Source organism: Barbatula barbatula (assembly GCF_947034865.1).
Source record: "Barbatula barbatula genome assembly, chromosome: 15".
Taxonomy (NCBI): Eukaryota; Metazoa; Chordata; class Actinopteri; order Cypriniformes; family Nemacheilidae; genus Barbatula; species Barbatula barbatula.
Window position 1 is genome coordinate 932,542 of NC_136778.1, and position 21,819 is coordinate 954,360.

The 21,819-nt window shown below is 37.9% G+C and overlaps 3 protein-coding genes across 5 annotated transcripts in view; all 3 read right to left on the reverse strand.

The window, feature by feature from the left end:
* Positions 1 to 208: 208 nt before the first annotated feature.
* Positions 209 to 16,230, reverse strand: LOC306904804 (protein PALS1-like). 2 transcript variants are annotated; one of them, XM_079474923.1, is made up of 14 exons: positions 16,118 to 16,230; positions 15,252 to 15,389; positions 14,271 to 14,479; positions 13,431 to 13,508; positions 12,873 to 12,998; positions 12,100 to 12,261; positions 11,942 to 12,019; positions 11,624 to 11,807; positions 11,224 to 11,292; positions 11,041 to 11,106; positions 10,368 to 10,535; positions 10,071 to 10,273; positions 1,144 to 1,257; positions 209 to 953 (listed from the first exon to the last, which is right to left on the reverse strand). In XM_079474923.1, exons 2-14 carry the CDS (start codon positions 15,325 to 15,327, stop codon positions 777 to 779), a joined length of 1,710 nt encoding a protein of 569 aa, XP_079331049.1. In that variant the 5' UTR covers positions 15,328 to 15,389; positions 16,118 to 16,230; the 3' UTR covers positions 209 to 776. The 2 variants fall into 2 exon arrangements, with proteins under 2 accessions (XP_079331049.1, XP_079331050.1); XM_079474924.1 differs by lacking the exon at positions 16,118 to 16,230 and having other exon boundaries at positions 15,252 to 15,593.
* LOC306904803 (uncharacterized protein) lies at positions 2,270 to 8,094 on the reverse strand. 2 transcript variants are annotated; one of them, XM_079474922.1, is made up of 5 exons: positions 7,885 to 7,958; positions 7,345 to 7,392; positions 6,148 to 6,942; positions 5,430 to 6,047; positions 2,270 to 4,276 (listed from the first exon to the last, which is right to left on the reverse strand). In XM_079474922.1, exons 3-5 carry the CDS (start codon positions 6,909 to 6,911, stop codon positions 2,374 to 2,376), a joined length of 3,285 nt encoding a protein of 1,094 aa, XP_079331048.1. In that variant the 5' UTR covers positions 6,912 to 6,942; positions 7,345 to 7,392; positions 7,885 to 7,958; the 3' UTR covers positions 2,270 to 2,373. The 2 variants fall into 2 exon arrangements, with proteins under 2 accessions (XP_079331048.1, XP_079331047.1); XM_079474921.1 differs by lacking the exon at positions 7,345 to 7,392 and having other exon boundaries at positions 7,885 to 8,094.
* Positions 16,231 to 17,584: 1,354 nt separating the features above from the next.
* The window catches only part of gphnb (gephyrin b), a 32,093-nt gene continuing 27,858 nt past the window's right edge, over positions 17,585 to 21,819 (reverse strand). The window contains exons 12-23 of the mRNA XM_079474263.1: positions 21,687 to 21,779; positions 21,553 to 21,608; positions 21,284 to 21,403; positions 20,928 to 20,986; positions 20,699 to 20,852; positions 20,464 to 20,585; positions 20,102 to 20,189; positions 19,526 to 19,599; positions 19,088 to 19,152; positions 18,856 to 18,959; positions 17,970 to 18,066; positions 17,585 to 17,890 (exon numbers count right to left, since the gene is read on the reverse strand). Of these exons, the coding sequence (XP_079330389.1) occupies positions 17,757 to 17,890; positions 17,970 to 18,066; positions 18,856 to 18,959; positions 19,088 to 19,152; positions 19,526 to 19,599; positions 20,102 to 20,189; positions 20,464 to 20,585; positions 20,699 to 20,852; positions 20,928 to 20,986; positions 21,284 to 21,403; positions 21,553 to 21,608; positions 21,687 to 21,779 (1,166 nt within the window). The 3' untranslated portion in view covers positions 17,585 to 17,756. The remainder of the gene's footprint in view (positions 17,891 to 17,969; positions 18,067 to 18,855; positions 18,960 to 19,087; positions 19,153 to 19,525; positions 19,600 to 20,101; positions 20,190 to 20,463; positions 20,586 to 20,698; positions 20,853 to 20,927; positions 20,987 to 21,283; positions 21,404 to 21,552; positions 21,609 to 21,686; positions 21,780 to 21,819) is intronic.

Genomic DNA, 21,819 nt, shown 5'->3' on the forward strand with positions numbered 1-21,819 from the left:
AGTTTAGTAATAGTTAATGGTCCCATATAAACATAAATTTTATAAGAATTTATCATGAATATAATCACTTGGTTACATTTGCTTACCTTTCAAAATGAAGGCTCAATATAGGTCTTATTTTTTCAGGGACGCTTCACTAAACCCAAGTTAGGTTGAGTTCAACACAAAAAGTTACAAATGTTTATTCATTTCACTTTTTTTTTATTTTCATCACTTTGGCATAGATCTTGTAAAATGATGTATTCATCACACAAACAGTTAGAGTTTAAACTGCATCATGACTCATTTTATACAAAACTGCTCCTAAATATGATATTATGGGTACGTAGTAAACATTCGTTTGTAAATGTAACTATAATTAATTCATATTATTTTACACATGACTGTATTGTGCTAGAAATTGTGGGAGCATGATAAATAATTACTGTACAGTGAACAGTAGTTTTATCAATAAAACTGTACTAACATTTTCAGTGAAATACTGAATAATTTCATAGCAGGTTTTTCCAGTATGACAAAGTACAGCAAAATGTGAAAGCGTCTATACGGTCTGTCTAATGTGTTCAGAACAATAGTACCTTTAATTCTTCACAGTCAAACTGTGTAATAAATGTTTCCAATTTACCAGTTTATGACCTTTTCAAATACCATCACTGAATTAAATGCACTTATTCTAAATCGTAAAACATACCCGGTTTCCAATGAAGCTGGACAAAACAACAAAACTAATTTTAAGTGTTAAACACAGAAACTGTTCTGGAGTCAGTAAATGCCCTTCAGCACACCCAGGAATAAGGAACCCACTGTGGCTCTGTGTCGAGTGTGTTAACAAGTTTCAACAGCTCAAAAATGCTTCTGTTTGGATCACTGTTTGTAATGATGGCATCAAATAAGTGACCATAGCTGTTCTCCATCTCACAGGCTTTCTCCTGGAGCGCTCTCGTGTCTTCTGCCTGCACACCATCACATCAGAGAAATGCAATAATACATTCAGACGTTTTGTCATGTAAAAGAAGATCATTGGGGTTTGAAATTCAACCATTGAAGGTAATGATTACATCACAAATGTCTCATATAAACATAGATGTTAATTTTCAGTTTTTAACACTGATGTTTGACACAACATAACCTGTATAAACACACCTTGTGTTTCTTTCCTCCTCTGGTCAGGCGGGTAGGGAGTCGCCGGGGTGCAAGAGGAGGTCTGATGAAGATGATGTACGGTTTCAGATCAGAGGAACGTATGACTTGAAGAGACTGAGGAATATAATGCAGAGACAAGTCAATCTTGAGCAAAGACACAAAACACTGAAAATAACTCCACTGACAGACTAGTGTTCATAAAAACACGATAATAAAGTATACTTTAAATAGATCATGTCATTTTAACGTTGGCGTGAAACACAATCTGTAAATCTTGTTCAAACACATTATTTTCTATTTGCCTTCAAGGCCAATTTCAATTCACACTAACAAAAACAAAAGAGCCTCATTGGAAAGAGCCTTAAACTGTTAAAATATCTGCATGTAATCCTCGAAACAACAAATTTACCATTGCATTATGTCTTAAGATGTTTCTGATTGAATAGATCTTAATTTACAATCTTTATTCAGAATGTTTTTTTATAAAGATTTAAGAGATAAAATACGTATTATTAACTTGAACCATGTTATGCCTCATTATTACACGTCTTGTTGGAATGCTTGATTCTGATTGGTCAGTCACGACATTTGCACGTTCGTTATTCCCAGTTAACAACCTCTCAAAAACTAATAACACACGGTAACCCCGATGCAGCACATCATTTTGACAAATTAAATATGTCATTATATTTACAAACAATTGAAGCAAATTTCCTGTTTCTTACCTTAAAAATGAAACTAAATGGCTTTTCCTCGTGGAAGGTCTGCATTCAGTAAAAATGTGCTAATAAAATATTTCAAATTCACATTTCATGTCCAGTTTTTTCACGTATGTGTCAAGTAGCCCGCTGTTATCACAAAACAAGCCCCTTCAGTTTGACAAGACCCTCCACTTCACATCCTGATCACACTATCGGGGCTCATTTCTACAATAACAACCGGCTGCCTGAACATTTTCATCCAGTATATTTTACTATGGTGTAGGAAAGATCTTAGTTCCAGATGTGATGGCTGTACTCATTTCAGGTTTGCATGAATTTAAACACCTCTAAACTGAACTACAAAACCCTTATTAGATTTCACAAAATATAATAAGACATGCTCCGCAGCTCTCCGAAAATGTGAATAAAAACAGACCATGCAAGATTTATTTCTTTAGCATTTTACTTTACAACAAGAAACACAACCGTATAAAAATGAACAAACTTGCAACGTACAAACTTAAAACATCTAGGAATCTGTGTGTCCCTCCAGATGCCATTTCTTAAAGCAGTTCCTTGAGGCCACACAACACAAAGCCACCCTGCAGCGCGAGCAGAATATGGCCGTCGTGACCTCATTTCCTGACAATCTACACATGGCACAAACCCTCCTCCCGACCGGAGCGTCCGACTCGAAATACTCCGGTAAGCATTGCTCAGTCCGAACGGGTGGTGACGGCTCGGTCGGTGGGATGGGCTCAGATGCAGAGAGCTTCTCGCCCTTTCCGACACGTTCCAACTCTGATATAAGCGCTTCCCGAAATGCTTTCTGGCTCAGAGGAGTCTCGCTCGGTGCCTTTGTTGCGTGTCGGTGTAGAACGTAACTGTTCACCACCGCAATCTCAAGAAAATGAAAGAAGAAGGTCTTGTACCATTTTCTTGTTTTGTAGAGGATGTTGTAATACCCAAACAGGGCGTCCGTAGAATCGTCCCCACCCATGTGTTCATTGCAGTCCTTCACAGGGGGTGGAATGGGGATTTGATGTAGAATCCGCTCACCACCAGCACCCCGGACGGTCCGGCTGATGAAGTCGCCCGCAAACGCTTTGTGCATGGTGGAACACGTGACGATTTCACTTATGTTTGTCCACTTGACAAACAGAAGAGAACCCCGGCGACACCAGCGGATGGATCCTCTATCGGCTCTTCTGCTCGCAGCGTTATCCCCCAGTAAACCCGAGGTGTGTCGAAGAAGACCACACGAGACGATGTCATCGCGCAATAAATGACGGAACAGAGTTGGACTCGTGTAGAAGGTGTCCGTGTACAACCTGTAACCCTTCCCGAGGAGTTTAACGTCTAGAAGTCTCATCACAGCATCATAACCGACGCCTTTACCTGACATAGAAGTCTTTCCCTCATAAACAAAGAAATTCCAGTTGTATCCCGAGGACGAATCGAAAAGAACAAAGAGTTTGTAGCCAAGCGTGGTCGGCGTATCGTTGGCATGACGTTTTAAGCCAATCCTGGTCCGCTCATCCACTGAAATCTCTCTGTTAGGATGAAAGTGTGTCCTACAGGCTGAAATCATGTCGGTATACAGAGGTTTGATCTTCAACAGACGGTCATAACCCGAGGTGGCTCTCTTTTTGATGTTCTCAACATCGTCTTGAGGGTCACACAGGTAAAGATTAGAAAAGACATCCAGGAATCTCTCTCTGGACATGATGGATTGTGGGTATGGAAAGCTGTAGATGGTTTTCGTCGCCCAGTAGTCCAACAGAGTGTCTACCTTCACCAAACCCATGTACAGAACTAACGCCAGGAAGGAGTAGAACTCACTCGCTGTGAGAGGAACCCAGTGGTGCGTCTTTCCGGCTTCTGCCCTCTTCTCTGCGTAGATGTTAGTGTTTTGTACAATCGTCTGGACGACAGAGCTGGAAAAAAACAGCAGAAATGACTGCAGAGGAGTGCGCGGGGCGTCCGTGAGCTGTGGACCCGGAGGACGTTTTGGACAGAAATCGGGGAGCGCGGGTTCCTCGTCCTTAATGTTGATGTCGTGCCACTGATCTAAGTCCGGGCCGTTTTCAGATTTCACCCGGGGTAATTCCACAGACGTGTGGGGAGAGAGCAAGATTGGATTTGGGGTGTGTTTGGGTTCAGAGGGTGTATGGAAGGGTGTGAAGGCTGATTTAGAGATGGGTTTTCTTCGTTTAGGGGGGCGACCTCTGCGTCTCGGGGTGGGTTGATGGTCAGACAGGCTCATGGTGGCTTCAGGAGCAAGTTTATATTTGGATTCAGAAGACACGTCATTCAGATGTGGTGAGGTACGTTTAGAGAAGTTTTTAAGCGATTTGATGCTCAATGTTGATGATGTCGAACGGTCTGGATTTTGCTTCGTCAGGGGCGTCCAGTCTTCAGCACACTCCACACTGAAATGCATAACACACATGCTTTATAAGCATTACATCACAAAGAACACAACACTATCAATTATTAAGGTAAAGTTTATACAATTTGCGGGGGGTTTTCAATAAACATGAATTTGTATAAATCATTTTGCACTGACGTAAACATCACCGTTTCAGTTTTTAGCCTTTTTTCCCCCACATACAGCAGCTGAACCAATTTAGAGATCATTCCGAATTTTCAATTCATATCATCATTTCTAGATGTATTGTGGTCATTTCAACAAATTAAAACCTCAGGAGTGACAAAGTCATCCAACAGTAATGTGAAAGACTGACAGCATGACAAAACACGTGGAAACTGTAATAAAAGTCCAGGTTATCACATGAAAATAACTGTAATATTTCTACATGTATTCAGGAAAAGATTGAGTTTTGCATTCCTTAAGAAGTGAATCTGAACTTGTTTTCTTTGCAGTATTGAGGTCTGAAGAAATACACAGCATCTTTTCTGTTACTGTTTCTCCAGTTTTCTTTTTCTGCAAATATAACCAATATTTTCATTTGGTATAAATATCGATAGTTAACAAAATGAAACAATAGTGTTCACACTTACGACAAATACTTATAAATAGTTCATTTTAAAATCAGAAAAAGCATCTCTGAAATGGTCTCTTCTTTTTCAGCAGCATACATAAGTGTTTGTAAAATGTTTGTTTCTTATAATGTTTAATTATGTCCTAAATATTCTGTTGGTTGTATTTTAGTGCAATGGGGGACGAAAACACAACAGGAAGTGCTTTTGTATCAGTGTGTTTACATTTTGCAAAATGGTCTATAGCGCATTTCACACTCAAGACATTGTTTCAAAGCTGCTACAGAAAAGCATGTTTCTGCATGTCATAACCAGACTAGCAGCAATAGAATCAATGGACATATACTGCATGTAAAATTGATTCATCCGCAGGAAAAAAAAAAGGAAGACATTCTGAAGAGTGTTAGATCCTATTGACATCCACCATATGAACAAAACCACTGAGACATTTCTCTAAATATCTTCTTTTGTGTTCCACTGAAGACAGACTTTCGTACAGGTTTACAACCACATGAGGATGAATAAATGATTTAAACACTGCAAAAACAAAAAAAAGTTTGCAGCATGCGTTTATTCACTCACCAGTCCTCCCACAGGTCCTCTTCGTCTGAATCCATGATCTCAGCACCGATTTTGTTCACATCAAGGCCCCTGTCGGTCAGAGACCCAAAAGTAGTGTGATCGGAGGCGTCTGCAGGTTCATTTGTGGGATTTAAAGTGTTTTCAGGTTCATTTAGGAGATTTGAGCTGTTTGCAGATTCTTCTGTGATATTCGAGGTGATTGCAGGTTTGTTTGTGAGATTTGAGCTGTTTCCAGGTTCATCTGTGAGGTTGGAGCCGTTTGCAGGTTCGTCTGTGAGATTCGAGACGTTTGCAGGTTTGTTTGAGAGATTCGAGCTGTTTCCAGGTTCATCTGTGATATTGGAGCCGTTTGTAAATTCATTAGTGGGTTTTGAAGCGTTTACAGGTTCATTTGTGCAACTAGAGGTGACTGCAGATTCATTTGTGGGATTGGAGACAGTTACGGGTTCAACATCGGAGTTGGGGATGATTTTAGGGGGGTGTTTACGAGGTCTGCCTCTCCGGCGTACAGGAGTGATGGCTGGAGGTGACGGCGATGAGAGACGTTGCCTCTTTGCGATTACCGTGGGTGATGTTGAACGCTCTGGACTAGCCACACATTCTTTGACAGAATCGAGCCTGTAACACAAAGCAAACACATATGCATTCATCACCATACTTTATTCACGATTCATACGTCATTACTCATCTTTAATAATCCTGTGGGGAATGTACTCACTTCTGCAGCGGATTCTTCTCAGTCCACGAATCAGTGGTCTTGTTGGTGTCCGTGTCTAACAGTAGTCCGGTTTGATTGGGCATACAGATAAGTGTGGTGATCGGGGTGGAATAATGGCTGAAGGTATCGCTGGGTTCATAGGTGTGAATGGGTGAAGAATTAGATGTAAAGGTAAGGCTTGGTCCAGCGTTAGGAGGTGTGGAATTCTGGCAAAATGCGAGTGATGTAGGATTAGGGGTGTGAATGGGTGAGGAATTGCTCTGTTGGTTATTAGGAAAAAATGTGGAATTGGGGCTGAATGTAAAAGTGCAAAGGGGATTAGGCACAGGTGTGGTAAAAGAGACGGGTTTAGGGATGATGGTGGGGTACAGGGTGGGGTTAGACACGAGGGTGATTTTAGATTTGTCATTCAGGGGTCTGCCCCTCCTCAGAGGTTCAGGTGAGGAATAAAGCGGGTGTATAGGTAAACTACTGTCTTCTGCATTAGAGATGGGTTGAAGGGGATGTGTGGAAAAAGGAATGGGTTTAGGGATGATGGTGGGATACAGGGTGGGGTTAGACATGAGGGTGATTTTAGATTTGTTATTAGGGGTTCTCCCTCTCCCGCGAGGTTTAGGCGTGGAATAAAGAGAGTGTATAGATAAACTCCTGCCTGCTGCTATGGAGACGGGTTGAGGGGGATGTTTGCGTGGCCGCCCCCTCCGGCGTGGTACAGATGCTGAAGGGGAGCCATGTTGTTGCCTCTTCGCTCCTGAACGTCCCATAAGCGGCTCCCATTCCTCAGAAGAATCAACTCTGGAACACAAGACACACACTTCATATTTGAAATTACAGTTATTAATTAGTTATTATAAAACTGCTATAGACTGTTTCATCTTAACAACATAAACAAAGGTTACTGCGTCCGGTGACCCCACAGAACATCCGGTATACATTCACAAATGTGTCTGTAGATTATTTCTGATAACAAGCAAAAGAAACCGAGAAGAAGCGTTACTTGGCTAAACTTGTCTCTCCAATATTTGTATTTATACTGCGATAAGAAGCTCAGCCGCTAGATTCAGTGTACCATACGGTTTCTTTAAATGCGACCAAATACAGGACCCATTCAACAAGTCGTTTATTTAATACAATTCTTATAGAAATAACATACAAATAAATATTGACACAAATTCAATAAAATATAAATACACAAACCGGAAGTTAACTGGGGGTCAGGCGCACACGTGCGTCAGATGAAACGGTCTATGAATATACACAAATATACAACATACAATTAAACATAAAATGATAGCAACAAATGTGTTAAAAGTGTTCCTGGGTAAACAAAACAATCAATAGCTGAGATTATATTCTTAATTTACTTTAGTTTGGAGTTATTCACTTTTGTCAAAACGAATCCATATTCTGCATTGCAAACATTAAACTACGTCAAAATGTTCCTTAAAAACATTTTAACTCTAAATAAATGTGTGTGCTTAATTAATAAATGAACAAAAAAAGAACTTTTATTGTCCAAAAGGGGTGGGACGTTCACTTTTAGACACGCCCATTAACACTACACACCGTTCTTAGTATGGACAAAATAACACGCATGCATTATTTTTAAATCGAGAATGTGCACGCACTGATATTTCCTCCGAGAAGTAAAACTTTGAATAAGGTTAAACAATAAACAAAGATAAAAATAAGACATCACAAACATCAGCAAACAAGCGAGGCGGCGCGTTCACATACCCTTCCTCGCGTAGCTCGTCTTCCTCCGCGGACTCGTCCAGTTCGTCGCTGTCTGACAGAGGTTTATATCCGTCCTCGCCATCGCAATCATCGATCACACACTCGATATCATAAAACTTCTGTCTTCTCGCATCTTCCTTCGATGCCATTCTCACGGATAACAGCACGACGCGACTCCAGACGCCTTCGAGCATGCGCGCCGACGCCCCGCCCACAGACACGACGTAAGCTTATCGCGATGTTTTATTGGAGCACCTCATTGAGTGACGGGTCTGAGGCGATTTTAGAATATTAGATTCGTATCTTTTCTTATTAAATAATAAACAACGTAATGAAAACTAAACAGGGGTTTTACTCTATTTATTTGACAAATATAAATTATTACAATATTTGTGTTATTTTATTTGTATTTATTGGCACGTTCAAGCTCCTGTATTGTAAAAATTGTTGAAAAATCGAAAGATAAATTGAAACAATCGTCTCTCTCTTTATATATATATAAATATATTACACTATAAAACTCTATTTCTTTTGAGAAACGACCCTTGTTAAATATATATAAATATATTACACTATAAAACTCTATTTCTTTTGAGATTCGATCCTTGTTAAATATATATAAATATATTACACTATAAAACTCTATTTCTTTTGAGATTCGACCCTTGTTAAATATATATAAATATATTACACTATAAAACTCTATTTCTTTTGAGAATTGACCCTTGTTAAATATATATAAATATATTACACTATAAAACTCTATTTCTTTTGAGATTTGACCCTTGTTAAATATATATAAATATATTACACTATAAAACTCTATTTCTTTTGAGATTCGACCCTTGTTAAATATATATAAATATATTACACTATAAAACTCTATTTCTTTTGAGATTCGACCCTTGTTAAATATATATAAATATATTACACTATAAAACTCTATTTCTTTTGAGAATTGACCCTTGTTAAATATATATAAATATATTACACTATAAAACTCTATTTCTTTTGAGATTTGACCCTTGTTAAATATATATAAATATATTACACTATAAAACTCTATTTCTTTTGAGAATTGACCCTTGTTAAATATATATAAATATATTACACTGTAAAACTCTATTTCTTTTGAGAATTGACCCTTGTTAAATATATATAAATATATTACACTATAAAACTCTATTTCTTTTGAGAATTGACCCTTGTTAAATATATATAAATATATTACACTATAAAACTCTATTTCTTTTGAGATTTGACCCTTGTTAAATATATATAAATATATTACACTGTAAAACTCTATTTCTTTTGAGATTTGACCCTTGTTAAATATATATAAATATATTACACTGTAAAACTCTATTTCTTTTGAGAATTGACCCTTGTTAAATATATATAAATATATTACACTATAAAACTCTATTTCTTTTGAGATTTGACCCTTGTTAAATATATATAAATATATTACACTATAAAACTCTATTTCTTTTGAGAATTGACCCTTGTTAAATATATATAAATATATTACACTGTAAAACTCTATTTCTTTTGAGAATTGACCCTTGTTAAATATATATAAATATATTACACTATAAAACTCTATTTCTTTTGAGAATTGACCCTTGTTAAATATATATAAATATATTACACTATAAAACTCTATTTCTTTTGAGAATTGACCCTTGTTAAATATATATAAATATATTACACTATAAAACTCTATTTCTTTTGAGAATTGACCCTTGTTAAATATATATAAATATATTACACTATAAAACTCTATTTCTTTTGAGATTTGACCCTTGTTAAATATATATAAATATATTACACTGTAAAACTCTATTTCTTTTGAGATTTGACCCTTGTTAAATATATATAAATATATTACACTGTAAAACTCTATTTCTTTTGAGAATTGACCCTTGTTAAATATATATAAATATATTACACTATAAAACTCTATTTCTTTTGAGAATTGACCCTTGTTAAATATATATAAATATATTACACTGTAAAACTCTATTTCTTTTGAGATTTGACCCTTGTTAAATATATATAAATATATTACACTGTAAAACTCTATTTCTTTTGAGAATTGACCCTTCTTAAATATATATAAATATATTACACTATAAAACTCTATTTCTTTTGAGATTCGACCCTTCTTGAGTTAAAGCTCTTACCCTGGGTTGCAGGCACAGCAGACAGATTTTTCCTGAGTTGATAATCTGTCTGATTGAATCTGCGTTTGTGCCGTACAGGTTCTGTTCAAACTCTCCAGACTCAATGAACTTTCCTGAAGTCAGGTCAGATTCAAAGCTCTCCCGTGACACGAAGTTGTACTCCCTTCCACTGACCTCATGAGCACGGGGGCTTCGTGTGGTGTCTGTAACATGTGAAAATGTGCAAATCAAAAGCAAATACAATAGAACACATGCACGACTGTTCATCTAATATTTCTTAGAGAAGCACATGCTCACGTGGAACAGCGCCAGCGAATCGGCCGGGCTCTAAGGTCAACAGTGTCTGTCTCATCTCATCCTGTCCACTGTTTGGTGGGCCGATCAGAACGACGGGACGTCTGCGGTTAAGGGGCTGGTGGTATGATGCCACCTCTTCATAGGTCAGAATATCATTACTGTAATGCACTGAAATGACAAACATCACGACATGCTTTTTTGTTAAATTAAAAGTGGTTTGACTTTAAAGATCTTTCACGTTTTATTTAAATTACCACACTCTTAAAATAAGGTTTTTAAAATGTTGTTCGCAGCGATGCCATAGAAGAAACATTTATGGTTCCACAAAGAACCGTTCATCCAAAGGTTCTTTAAAGAACCGTCTCTTTCTTACTTTTAATATTCTGAAGAACCTTACTTCGCCACAAAGGACCTTTTGTGAAACATAAAGGTTTTTCAGACGTTAAAGGCATCGAATAACCTTTTGAAGCACCTTTTTTATAAAGAGTGTATTCACCAAATTATTTAATTTAATGAATTAATTTATTATTTAAGTTGGTAATTATTTCTTGATTTAAAATGATGAATCCGCCCCTTCTGAATAAATACAGTTATTTTAAGTTTGCATCAGGTCAATAAGAATTAAGATTTGCTTATTATCATATTTAGATGTGCTAATGGGCATCATACTCACCATTATTAGGGTCATCCAAGAGTTTTTTTCTCTGCTTTTTATATTTCTTTGAGCGCCAAAGTTTCCCTGAAGAAAGAGGACAGACATCATCTGACAGAAACATCGGAGATCTGCGAGATGATCAAAAGCTCAGAGATTCGTGTCAGATGAGTGCTTGTGTTGAGATAGAGGGGTCCTGCTCACCTCGATGGTCCTGATTCTTGTCTGTAATGGTTTTCTTTATGGCTTCTCTTTGCTGTTGAAAGCTCTTACCTTTAAAGAACAGGACGTGACGGGGATAAGTGAGATGCTCTTCATTTTCACTGTTACATACCGTTTAATAGTACATGTTATACTCCACTATACAACAAACAAATACATTTTATACAAATTCAAATAATTCAATGCTATTGGATTCAATGCAAACTTTTCACAATATTTGATTGGCTTTAAACCCCTTGTTTATTTTTTTGGTTTGTGGAAGATTCAATGTATCATTAATATTCAACATATCGCTCAGCCTTATTCAACACAATATTTGTAATATTTTTTACAAAAAGGTCTCTCACTGTTAAAACTACATGCTATCGGGTCAGACGCTCACCGGGTATGAGGCCAGCGAGGGGTTTGTGGTTTTCATCTTCGTCTCTGTACGCCTGCCACCAGTTCGGGTCTTCCTGACTGATGACATGAAGGACGTCGCCCTTACGAAAGGACAGAGCCAGTTCTCTGCACGGCACGTATGGGTCAGCAGATGGGTCGTAAGTAAAGTTCGCTTTCACGTGCATCTGTAATAAGGATGAACAAGTATGACCGAGGCAAATTACAACTTGTTATAACTAACACAAATCCAAAAGGTACTTTGGAGAAGGTAATACACACCTCCAAGAGTGAAATGAAGGCATCTGAGATAACATCTTACCAAAGTCTGTCTGTGAGACGTTATTTTGGTTTGAGAGCTGAGGATGATCAGAATTGTTAGGGGTCCGTGCATGCTGGACTAAAGAGAATAAGAGCAGAGAATTCAGACATCAGTCGTGATCAAACCAGCGGGTGAATGCTCTCAGCTGTGGATCTCACCAGGATGTTGTGGACATCATTGATGCTTTTTCCACGGACCGAGACGCCGTTGATCTGCAGGATTTCATCCCCCTCACTGAGGAGACCGCTCTTCTCTGCCGTCCCACCCCGGACCACCCGACTGATGATCACACAGTCATGATCGTTTCGAACCGTCACACCCTGAAACACGCACAAAATGTTTTACAACAATGACTTTTATTGCAGAATATTAATCACGAAATCACTTTTTACTACTTTTTAAATGACTTTAATGGTTATAGTGGGAGATGTATCGGTAAACAAAATTGGTTGTTATGTGTACATTTCGTTACACTGTACTTGTATATGTGTAATGACAATAAAGTCGAATCTAATCTAATCTAAATGGAAGCTATTATGGTCTTTAATACTGGTGTTGGCTTCTGTTGATGGGATGTTATCCGTACAAAACACTATGAAAAAAAAATATTTTAGTTGCTTTTCACAAACTTTCAAAGAAAATTTCACAACAAATTTCTGTCTGTTATGTCACATGAGTTATCGGTCTTTGGTATCAGGGCATTTTTACGAGTACATGAGCTTAGTGTCGGGCCCGATACCGGTATCGGTGCATCCCTACTTAAGATATCCCTACTTAACGGTTTTACTGGAAACCAGCTGATGGTTCATAATGGTTTTTATATAATGTCAACTATTTGTATTGTTTTTTTAAAAGCAGGGGTGAGAATGAAGTGGTTGTAAAATATTTAAAACACATTGTTGCGGTTAAGAAAAATGTGAATGATTTGTACCAGAGGGATGTCCCGATTTTTCTCCAGACACACCAGTTTTGTGCCCTTTCCACGTGGCTCCACGGTTTCATTAGAGTCCTCATTAAAATCCTCCTCGGCTATACAATCATGAGCTTCCATCAGAGCCTGGAGAAGAAAATACAGAGCGCTTACTTTCTTCTGCAGAACACAAAAGAAGTCTGCTATGCATGTCCTCATTTGGGATCGAGTTTTGATTCTTTGCTAGTGATCAGTCATCTTTTTGATCTGCTTGTTCTCTGCAAGTTGAGCTAACATTGAAATAACTGCAGCTAGCGATAGAAAAGTAAGGTGCTAAAAGGGTTCTTTGCAGTGATTTTATATAAGAATCATTTAGGGTTCCCCAATAAAGTTATTTTAAAAGGTTTGTAAAAACATTTCTTTCCCAGGTTTGTATAGTTTTCTTGGGGTTGTTGTTACTGACCATCACTTAATATGATATTTGTTCTAAACCATGGTCTCATAAATGTCAAGTAATCCCGCAAAAACCTAAACTCACTACGCTTTTACTATAATAAAACCATGGTATATTTTTCCAACCTGTAGGTGTGGTGAACCCAATAGTCGTGTTAGTTCTGTAGCTTCAGTTTGTTTACTCGACTGTAAAACACTTCCCACCTGAAACAAAAAAAGGATTCAAGACATTTACTGAGATTCATGTAAACCTGTAATCGAAATCACAAAATGTAACAAATCCAGGAAAGATGTCAGGATGGTTGCTTGGAATTATTTTTACATTTTACTGTTTCGTTTTCTTGAAACTTAAAAAAAACAGTTCGCCAAAAATAAAAAACAACTTTAAAATCTGTAAACATTTCTTTGTTCTGATAAACACAGAGAAATGTATTTGGAAGAAGGGTTGTAACCAGTATTTGGTCACCATTGACTACCATAGTAGGATAGTCAAACTTTTTGCTTTCCTGCATTCTTATTATTTAATTATTTAATATTTAATTTTGTGTGTTCAACAGAAATAATGTATACAGATTGCAAAATGAAAACAACTTGAGGGTGAGTAATTGAAGACTTTTTTGGTTGAATTGTTCCTTTAAAACTCAATATCCTACAAATATTTATACTTTATTTCATGCAACTGTTAGTTAGCAACTGCCATCTGGATAAAATAAAGTCCAAATCTGTTTTCGTGATGAAAAGCCAGTTTCACTGGGAAATAATTCACATTACAGACAACAATGGGCGACATGGTTTTCACGTTAAATGATGAGATAAACTCATTGACTGCGATAAACTGGTCTGGACTGTACATCACACATCACACTTCAATGTGTGAGCCAACAGAGGATTGTAAACCTGACGGTTAATAACTTCGACAATGACACCACACATGGTAAGCCTTTAGAATTAAAGGTGAGGTTATACCTCGTCTCTGAGGCGTCGGGCGTGTGCGGTGAGCGGGTGAGGAGGGCGGAGGCATCGCATGCTCAGAGCGACGCTGCGGTGCATGCGGAAGGCCTGCTGGAAATCTGTATGAAGAAGAAGCTCCGTGAGCAGCTGAACGTCCTCCAGACTCTCAACATCAGACAGATGAACCTTTAATTCCTGCAGAGAGACCAACAAATCCTCCAGCTCTGAGAGAGAGAGAGAGAGAGAGAGAGAGAGAGAGTTTGTGGTCGTTGATAGACTGAAAGTTGTATGTTCAATGTTCAATAATTACAACAAAAACGTTGTTTCCATGTCTTTGCATTTTGTGCCAATTAAATCCCATAATTTTTAAACCTTGTGAGGGTCAATGTTTGCTTAAAAATTTAAATTAAAAATGTATTAAAATAAATTAACAGAGTTGAATAAGAAACACATTAACTGCTGTCTGCGTTGCTAATCGAGATAACAGAAACATTTATAAAGTATTTTTATATACATACACTGTAAACATTTCTGTAGAAATGACAGTATTACTGGAGCAGTTTGCCAGTAACTTACTGTAGATTTACATTTATGTCATTTACTGGCAACAGTTTGTTCAAAGATAAATGATCATTAAACATTAACAAGTCTTTATCCTTAAAATAACAGCCTTGTGCAATGCATTCTGGGAACCAAACAGAAAAATGTTTATGTGGAGGTCTGGTTCCCAGAATGCTTTGTATGAGGATGTTATTTATGATTTTTTTCTGTAAACGTGTTAATGTTTAATGTTCATTTATCTTTGAACAAACTGTTGCCAATAAATTACACAAATATAAATCTACAGTAAATTACTGGCAACTAGCTGCATAACTACAGCAAAAACGTTTACATTGTATTTTTGTGGCTGTCATTCATTGAAAGAACTGAAGGATAAGCATTTCTTGTACTATTCAATCCTTGATATTCTATATCATAACCTATAGTTCCTCTCACCTGCCTTGGTTTCCTTGTCAACATCCGTTCCATCAAAGGTGGGATTATCGATGCCTTCATTGGAGCGCTGTGTCATGTTGAGACACAAGGTTCTGTATCTGTATGTAGACCTCCGTGACTCTCTTCTGTTAAATATAGCTGTTAAATCAAGCCAGCTGTTAAAGTTGATGATGACTTTCAGTGAATGTCACAACACTTAATTACATCTGTGCTGGACAGTGAAGAAAAGACGAAAGACTAAAAGACGGTTTTAACCTCCAGCGTTCAGTTCTGTTTGAAGCAACAGGTGCAGTGAAGCTAAACAACCATCTGTTCATCTAATGACTAAATCCTAACTTCAATGCCTTATTAACTCCATCAAACAAACACACACACACACACGGACCACAGATACACACGGGAAGCATGTCATTAGTATGTTCGTGGTGTTAGGGAAGGAAATTGCTTCAACATTTAACAGAATTCAATAGAAGTTTAGGGTCAAGAGCGAAATGTTCAACTCTTTTGATCTGAAGCATCTGTTTAAATGTCTGAAATTAGTTTTGCAGACCAAAGTTTCATTGAAAACATATGAAAATAGTATGTACTTAATTTGTTTAATGGATGACTTACAATAAAGATGAAAAAACAGTCTTTATTAGTTCAGAATATAGTGTATGTGTTTAAAAGCACCAACAACAAAATAAACTCAAAAACATGTTATAAAACAAAAGAAACACCATTTTTTAAATGAGATACTGGCTTATGATTTTACATTGTTAACTGTAGCATTTATGGTATTTTTTCACTATAGGTATGATTCATATTCAGCTTCATCACCCCACATTATATGTATATAATACTGTATATAAATACAAATAACCCACCTGTAAAAGAGACAGATGTGTTGAGCTGTTGATGGTAAAATGATAAAATCCAGTGGTGTTTTCACTCAGGTCCAGTGGACGTGTGAGTGTCCACAGTTCAGGCGTCCGAGATTAAAGTGGATTAGAGTTCAGTAATCCCGTTTACACCTGACAACACCACATCTCCGTCCACGTACAGGTCTTACAAATCTCAACTCTGTCACGGTCTTCTCATGCTCAAAAACACTTTTTATCATCACACATAGCTTAGTGTTGCTTAATTCATTTGCTTTCCAACAAAAACCAACAGCATGAAACATATGGGAACCTAAAAAAATGAAACTTGGTTTTATTTCAGTAAAAGTTCAGTGAACCCAAATAAATCAAATCAATTCATTGTAAATATCATGATATATTTATCCGTGTCTCACGCGTGCTTCATGATTATTGCATGAAAATGAAATATATACAGTAAAATAAAGCATTACAGATTATTATGTCAAAGAAAAACATTGAAGAGTCTGATGAATCAATGCAATTTTCTCACATTCCTTAACACATTAAAATCACACTCGATAAGGAATTATGTTTTCATTCATTTTATTACAAGAAAATTCCACAATGCTATTCTTCATATATAATGATCAAGGATTGTATTATTGTAGTCTCTCTCTTTCTCGTTAGGTTCTTATCGTATAACAGAAAATGTTTATAATACAGAATAGTTGTCGCCTCATTGCTCGCTCATATTCTGTGTGCTGGTCACATTGATCTGTACAATTCAATTGATTTTTTTTTAATGTACATGTTTGTGTAGTTGATTAAAAAGGCAGTCAGCACTTAAATAAGCTGTCATTTTTTTCTCGTCTTTTTAAAGTATGTTAAAATAAAACGTTCCATTGTCACTCCACCCCCTGGGGGAGGGGGGCGGGGCTACACCAGGTCATGTGATTATAAGGAAGCTTCAGGGATTGGGTGACCAGGCCCGTGTTCCCCCGGGCACGACCTTCGCGCACCCACGTGTTTGGCACTGCGCACACAAACAAGACTCACGAGATAAACGACAAGCAAAGCTCTTTGTGATGTCATAATGATGCGTACTAACGGGAGGGAAAGTAAAAGTGTCACGTCGATGACACGTAAGACAAAAAGTGCCGTCCTCCAGAGCCACGATTCAACCGCTCGTCCCCACGCTCGAAAACGGAAGCAGTAATTGTCATATTTTTTTTTACGTTATTAAGGGGAAATAATATTGTTTCGTTTTTTTCTCCTGGCAGGAACCTACTGTTTTCTATTAAAATGCTACAGCTATAAGATCTAGCATTGAACACACAGCAACTGCAATGAAAGGAACAAAGTTGCTTCAATATAATCATAATAATTCATAATAATAATAATAATGAGAAGAAAAATGCAATAATAATAATACAGAATAAATCTCTTTATAATTAGATTTTATAATTTAAAAGTTATATTTTTTCTTTCTTTGAAACAATAGACTTTTTTCTCATATGTATCTATTTTTGTGATCAAGATGTCGACTATACTTCAGCATTATCCAAATCAATAAAAACTAGCTGTGCCGTTGCATATTACGGTCAATGATATGTGAACATGCACCGTGAAGCACCCCTCGCTCATCCTTCCCTCTCTGATGACATCATAGACGACCGATCACCATGACGTCGACCACCTCGCCCTTGTGCAGCTCCACATATTGCTCGGTTTTGGGAGGTAGCATCAGCAGTCCGTTCGCGCTCCGCATGCTCATGAGTCTGCTGCTAACCTGATTCCCTGAGGAAACAAGAGAGGCTTTGAAAATAAAATGCTTCTGGCCCTTTAAACCCGTGCGGTTTCACAGGGAGCTTCTCACCTGTGCTCTGTGCCCATGGCAGAGGTTCCTGATGGTGCCATGTTAAAATACAGCGGTGATACTCGGGCCGTGGATCCAGCTTTACGTCACATGACAACTGTAAACAAAAACAAAAAAGCAAAGACATTGTTTAAATGCAGCCATCGTCTATACTTCAAAAAACTGTCCATTTTATTAAGCATAGATAAGTAAAGTTCAAGTAAACGTTTAACTATACGTTATGTACCACTAATATGTTGTGTACCAATATAATATGTCTGTTGAATATGTCATGCTAATATTAATGTTCTAGTAGCATACTTAAAAGTGTAATATTTTAAAACTGCTTGGGAGTATATTGGCCCATTCCTAAGTTGATAAAAAATACATTTAAAAGTAGTAAAAAACGATTTCCATCTGTACTGCAACTATACAAGTGAACGTATAAATAGACTGAACGTTTACTAGTTCAATACTTGTAGTACATTTTGTCGTTGACGGAAGTACACTTTAAAGTATACTGTTAAAGTTTTTCTTTAAAGGAAACGAACATCATACTAGTTAACTATTTATATATGATTTTGTGCTTTACGTATACTACTATGTTACTATTATTTTATCTGTGAAATTGACCTTGAAGTGTTAACCTTTAAAGTAAATCTCTTTGATCACCGTGTTGTAAAGAAGGCCAGCTTCAGTTTCATGTTTTATTTATTTGTACCTGTTCCACACCAAATGATAACTTAAACACATGCGTATATAAAAAAGTATGCAGAACTTAAAAGATTATTAAACACAACTTCAAGCCAAGTGTTAGTCCTCATACTTCTAAGTATATCAAAACGTTGCGTACAAGTATAGACCAAATAAAAGTCAAGTATACTTGTTTATAAAGAATATTTCTCACCCTGGCTTTGATTATGGTGGGTCGAGGGTCTAAGATTCCCTGCATTTTCCTCAAGGCAGGTATGACGAAGAGGTTACATGTAACGACCGCTGAGACCGGATTCCCTGCGAGAGAGGACATGCGCCCGTTTACTTCCGCTGCAATAGTCCATTCAATAAAACCGTGTGTTAAAAATGAGGTTCAAGTATGTATTGTGAAAATATACACCAGTAAACTCTCTCACCGTCCCTACCTGGCAGAGCAAAGATAAGTTTTCGAGACCCATCCATATCAAGTGTTGCAAATGTTGTGGGGAGACTAACGGAAGACAAACCAGAGCTCAATACCCGCGTGCATTCATTGATTCACACTTAATATAAGGGTGTTTTCACACTTCCAACATTTCATTAAAGCAAACCAAACTCAGACCATCTTGGGAGGTGCTCTGAGTTCAATTCACTCCGCACACAGCTGTTCATTTTTTAATACATTACATGATATTGTTACGGATGTAATCGAACTTCCCTTTTAAATGTGAACGCAAACAGATGCGAGATCCGCTTCACTTACAGCTGTCTGTCAAACGTCTGGTACTTTAAAATGCTCGAGCGTGAAAACACCCTCCGTCCGCATCACTTCACACAGTCACACAATCTTCACGCAGATCCTGTCCTGTTCTTCAAAGACTCACCCTGGTTTCATGAAGACACGCCCAAAGTGTATCTGAGCGTGAAGGTCTATATCAAGTACCTGCTTCAGAAAATCCTGTGGAAATATTACAGTTTACGGTCAGAAACATCATAGAATTACACCTATGATTCATTTACTTCACAACTGAAACCGGTCATGTGATCTGAGGAGAACACGTAAATGTACTTTATCCTAAACATGTTCGTGAAAAATGTTTATTTGTTTAGGAGAAAAACCTTCACCTTATAAATACATATTTTTGATCTTATTTGAATTGTTTCATACTCTTATCCAACCACTAGATGTCATTATAAACCAGTTTTTTACTAAATGACTATTTCAACAGTATGCACATTTTTTATGCATGGATTTAAGATCTGCTACACCGCTATACCGTATCCCACAATGCACTGTGCGCAATCTGACCCACACCAATGTGATGAACATCTTAGTATTGTTATTATTAATGGCCGATTATGAGTTTTACGAGTTGAAGTATCACACTGGCTACGATTCTGTTATTTTAACATTGTTCCAATATCGACCGAATTGACTATTAGGTAAACAGTCAGTGTACCTTTTCGCCCAAGGACACGCCCCCTGAGGTGATGATGACATCAGCACGGTTGATACCCTCGTTGAGAGCATTCAACAGGTCATCAGGGCTGGAGGAGACAAAGTTAACAGTTACCATGACAACTGAAATCATCCCTTACATCCTTACATACTCAAAACTGAAACGTGCACAGAAAAATGAACACTGTAATCTTCAATAAGCATGGAAATAACACTCAGGTTTGATCTGTTTACATGACTACGCACTTTATGAACGTTAGATTTGTTGTGAATGTTGTTTCATTGAACTTGTACTGTGACGTACTATGAGAAATAGACACAAAACTGTATTTGCTTCTGTGAGGATGAAAGAGAAGCTCTCACTTGTCTCCGACGATGCCCAGGTTGATAGTGGGATAGCCGTGCTCTTGAATGGTTGCAAGCAGCGTAGAGCGATTCGAATCCCTGATCTTACCCGGGTGTAAATCATCCTCTGGGTTCAGCAGCTGAAAACGTGAGAAACAGAGAAAACGTTTGCTCTTTTATCGTTTTTACACAAACATGAGCACACTGCTGAGATCTCGGGCTGTGTGTCGAGTGTGTTGTTTTATTTCCTGACCTCATTGCCTGCAGACATTACAGCCACTACAGGAAACTTCTGCACCTCCACCTCTGTGACGCCCACCGTGGCCAGCAGACCGATCTCAGACGGGCCCATGTGAGTGCCTTTGGCCAACACGCATTCACCACGCTTAATGTCATGACCGATGGGCCTGCGACACACGTGACTGTCAGACACACCTGAGACACAACTCACTCACATCACATAGGTGCTCACAGACACTCACCTGATGTCTTGACCCGGACGTGCTTGAACCAGAATTCGCACCTCAAGTTCTTCTGTACCCTAAAATATAGACGCACATGTGTAAACTGAACAAACGAAAAAAAAAGAGCTTTAGCCAAACCAGCACATGGCCATCTTAAACCAGCACAAACCAGCTAATATGCTTCAAAACCTACCAAACCGGCATATGCTGGATTTTTCAAAAGGGTAAGTCAACTTTTATTTCTGTATTTAGGTAGAATATATTTCACTTTATTCTGAAATATAAACTCACGTTTCTATAGGATCCTCAATAATGTTTATAATCGCATAAATTCATTTCAAATAGCTAATTGTTAGAATCGATGTGTAACGTACGTCCTCAGATTCTCGCAGAAGTTCTGTGTCCTCCACCTGAACCACTGCATCCGCCCCGCACGGGATGGGAGCACCTGTTGTCACCCGCATCACCTGACCCGGCATCACGGTGTGCGTGGGCTGAAAACACACACACACACACACACATCAGGAGCAATACTAGTATTTATAATGATCTCATAAAAACTGTCATAGAACTGTCATGGAAGCCCTCCATTGGTTTGACCTCTCTCGCACTGTTTGTGAAATCGTGGTGAAGTTTCTCTAACCTGTTCACCAGCCTGAGACTCGCCCATAATAAATCTGTCACCAGGACCGTCGGCGGCTATTAGAAACACGGAGAGCGAGAATAAAGATCAGAAAAATAAACAGACGTGACAAATGCCTGACTTTCTCTTCTCACCTCTCACAGCGTAGCCGTCTTTAACAGAGGCCGGAAATGGAGGCAGGTTGTCTTTGGCATACACGTCCTGAGCCAGAACTCGACCCATCCCGTCTACACAAGAAAACATCATTAACATGTGAGAGATGATGTC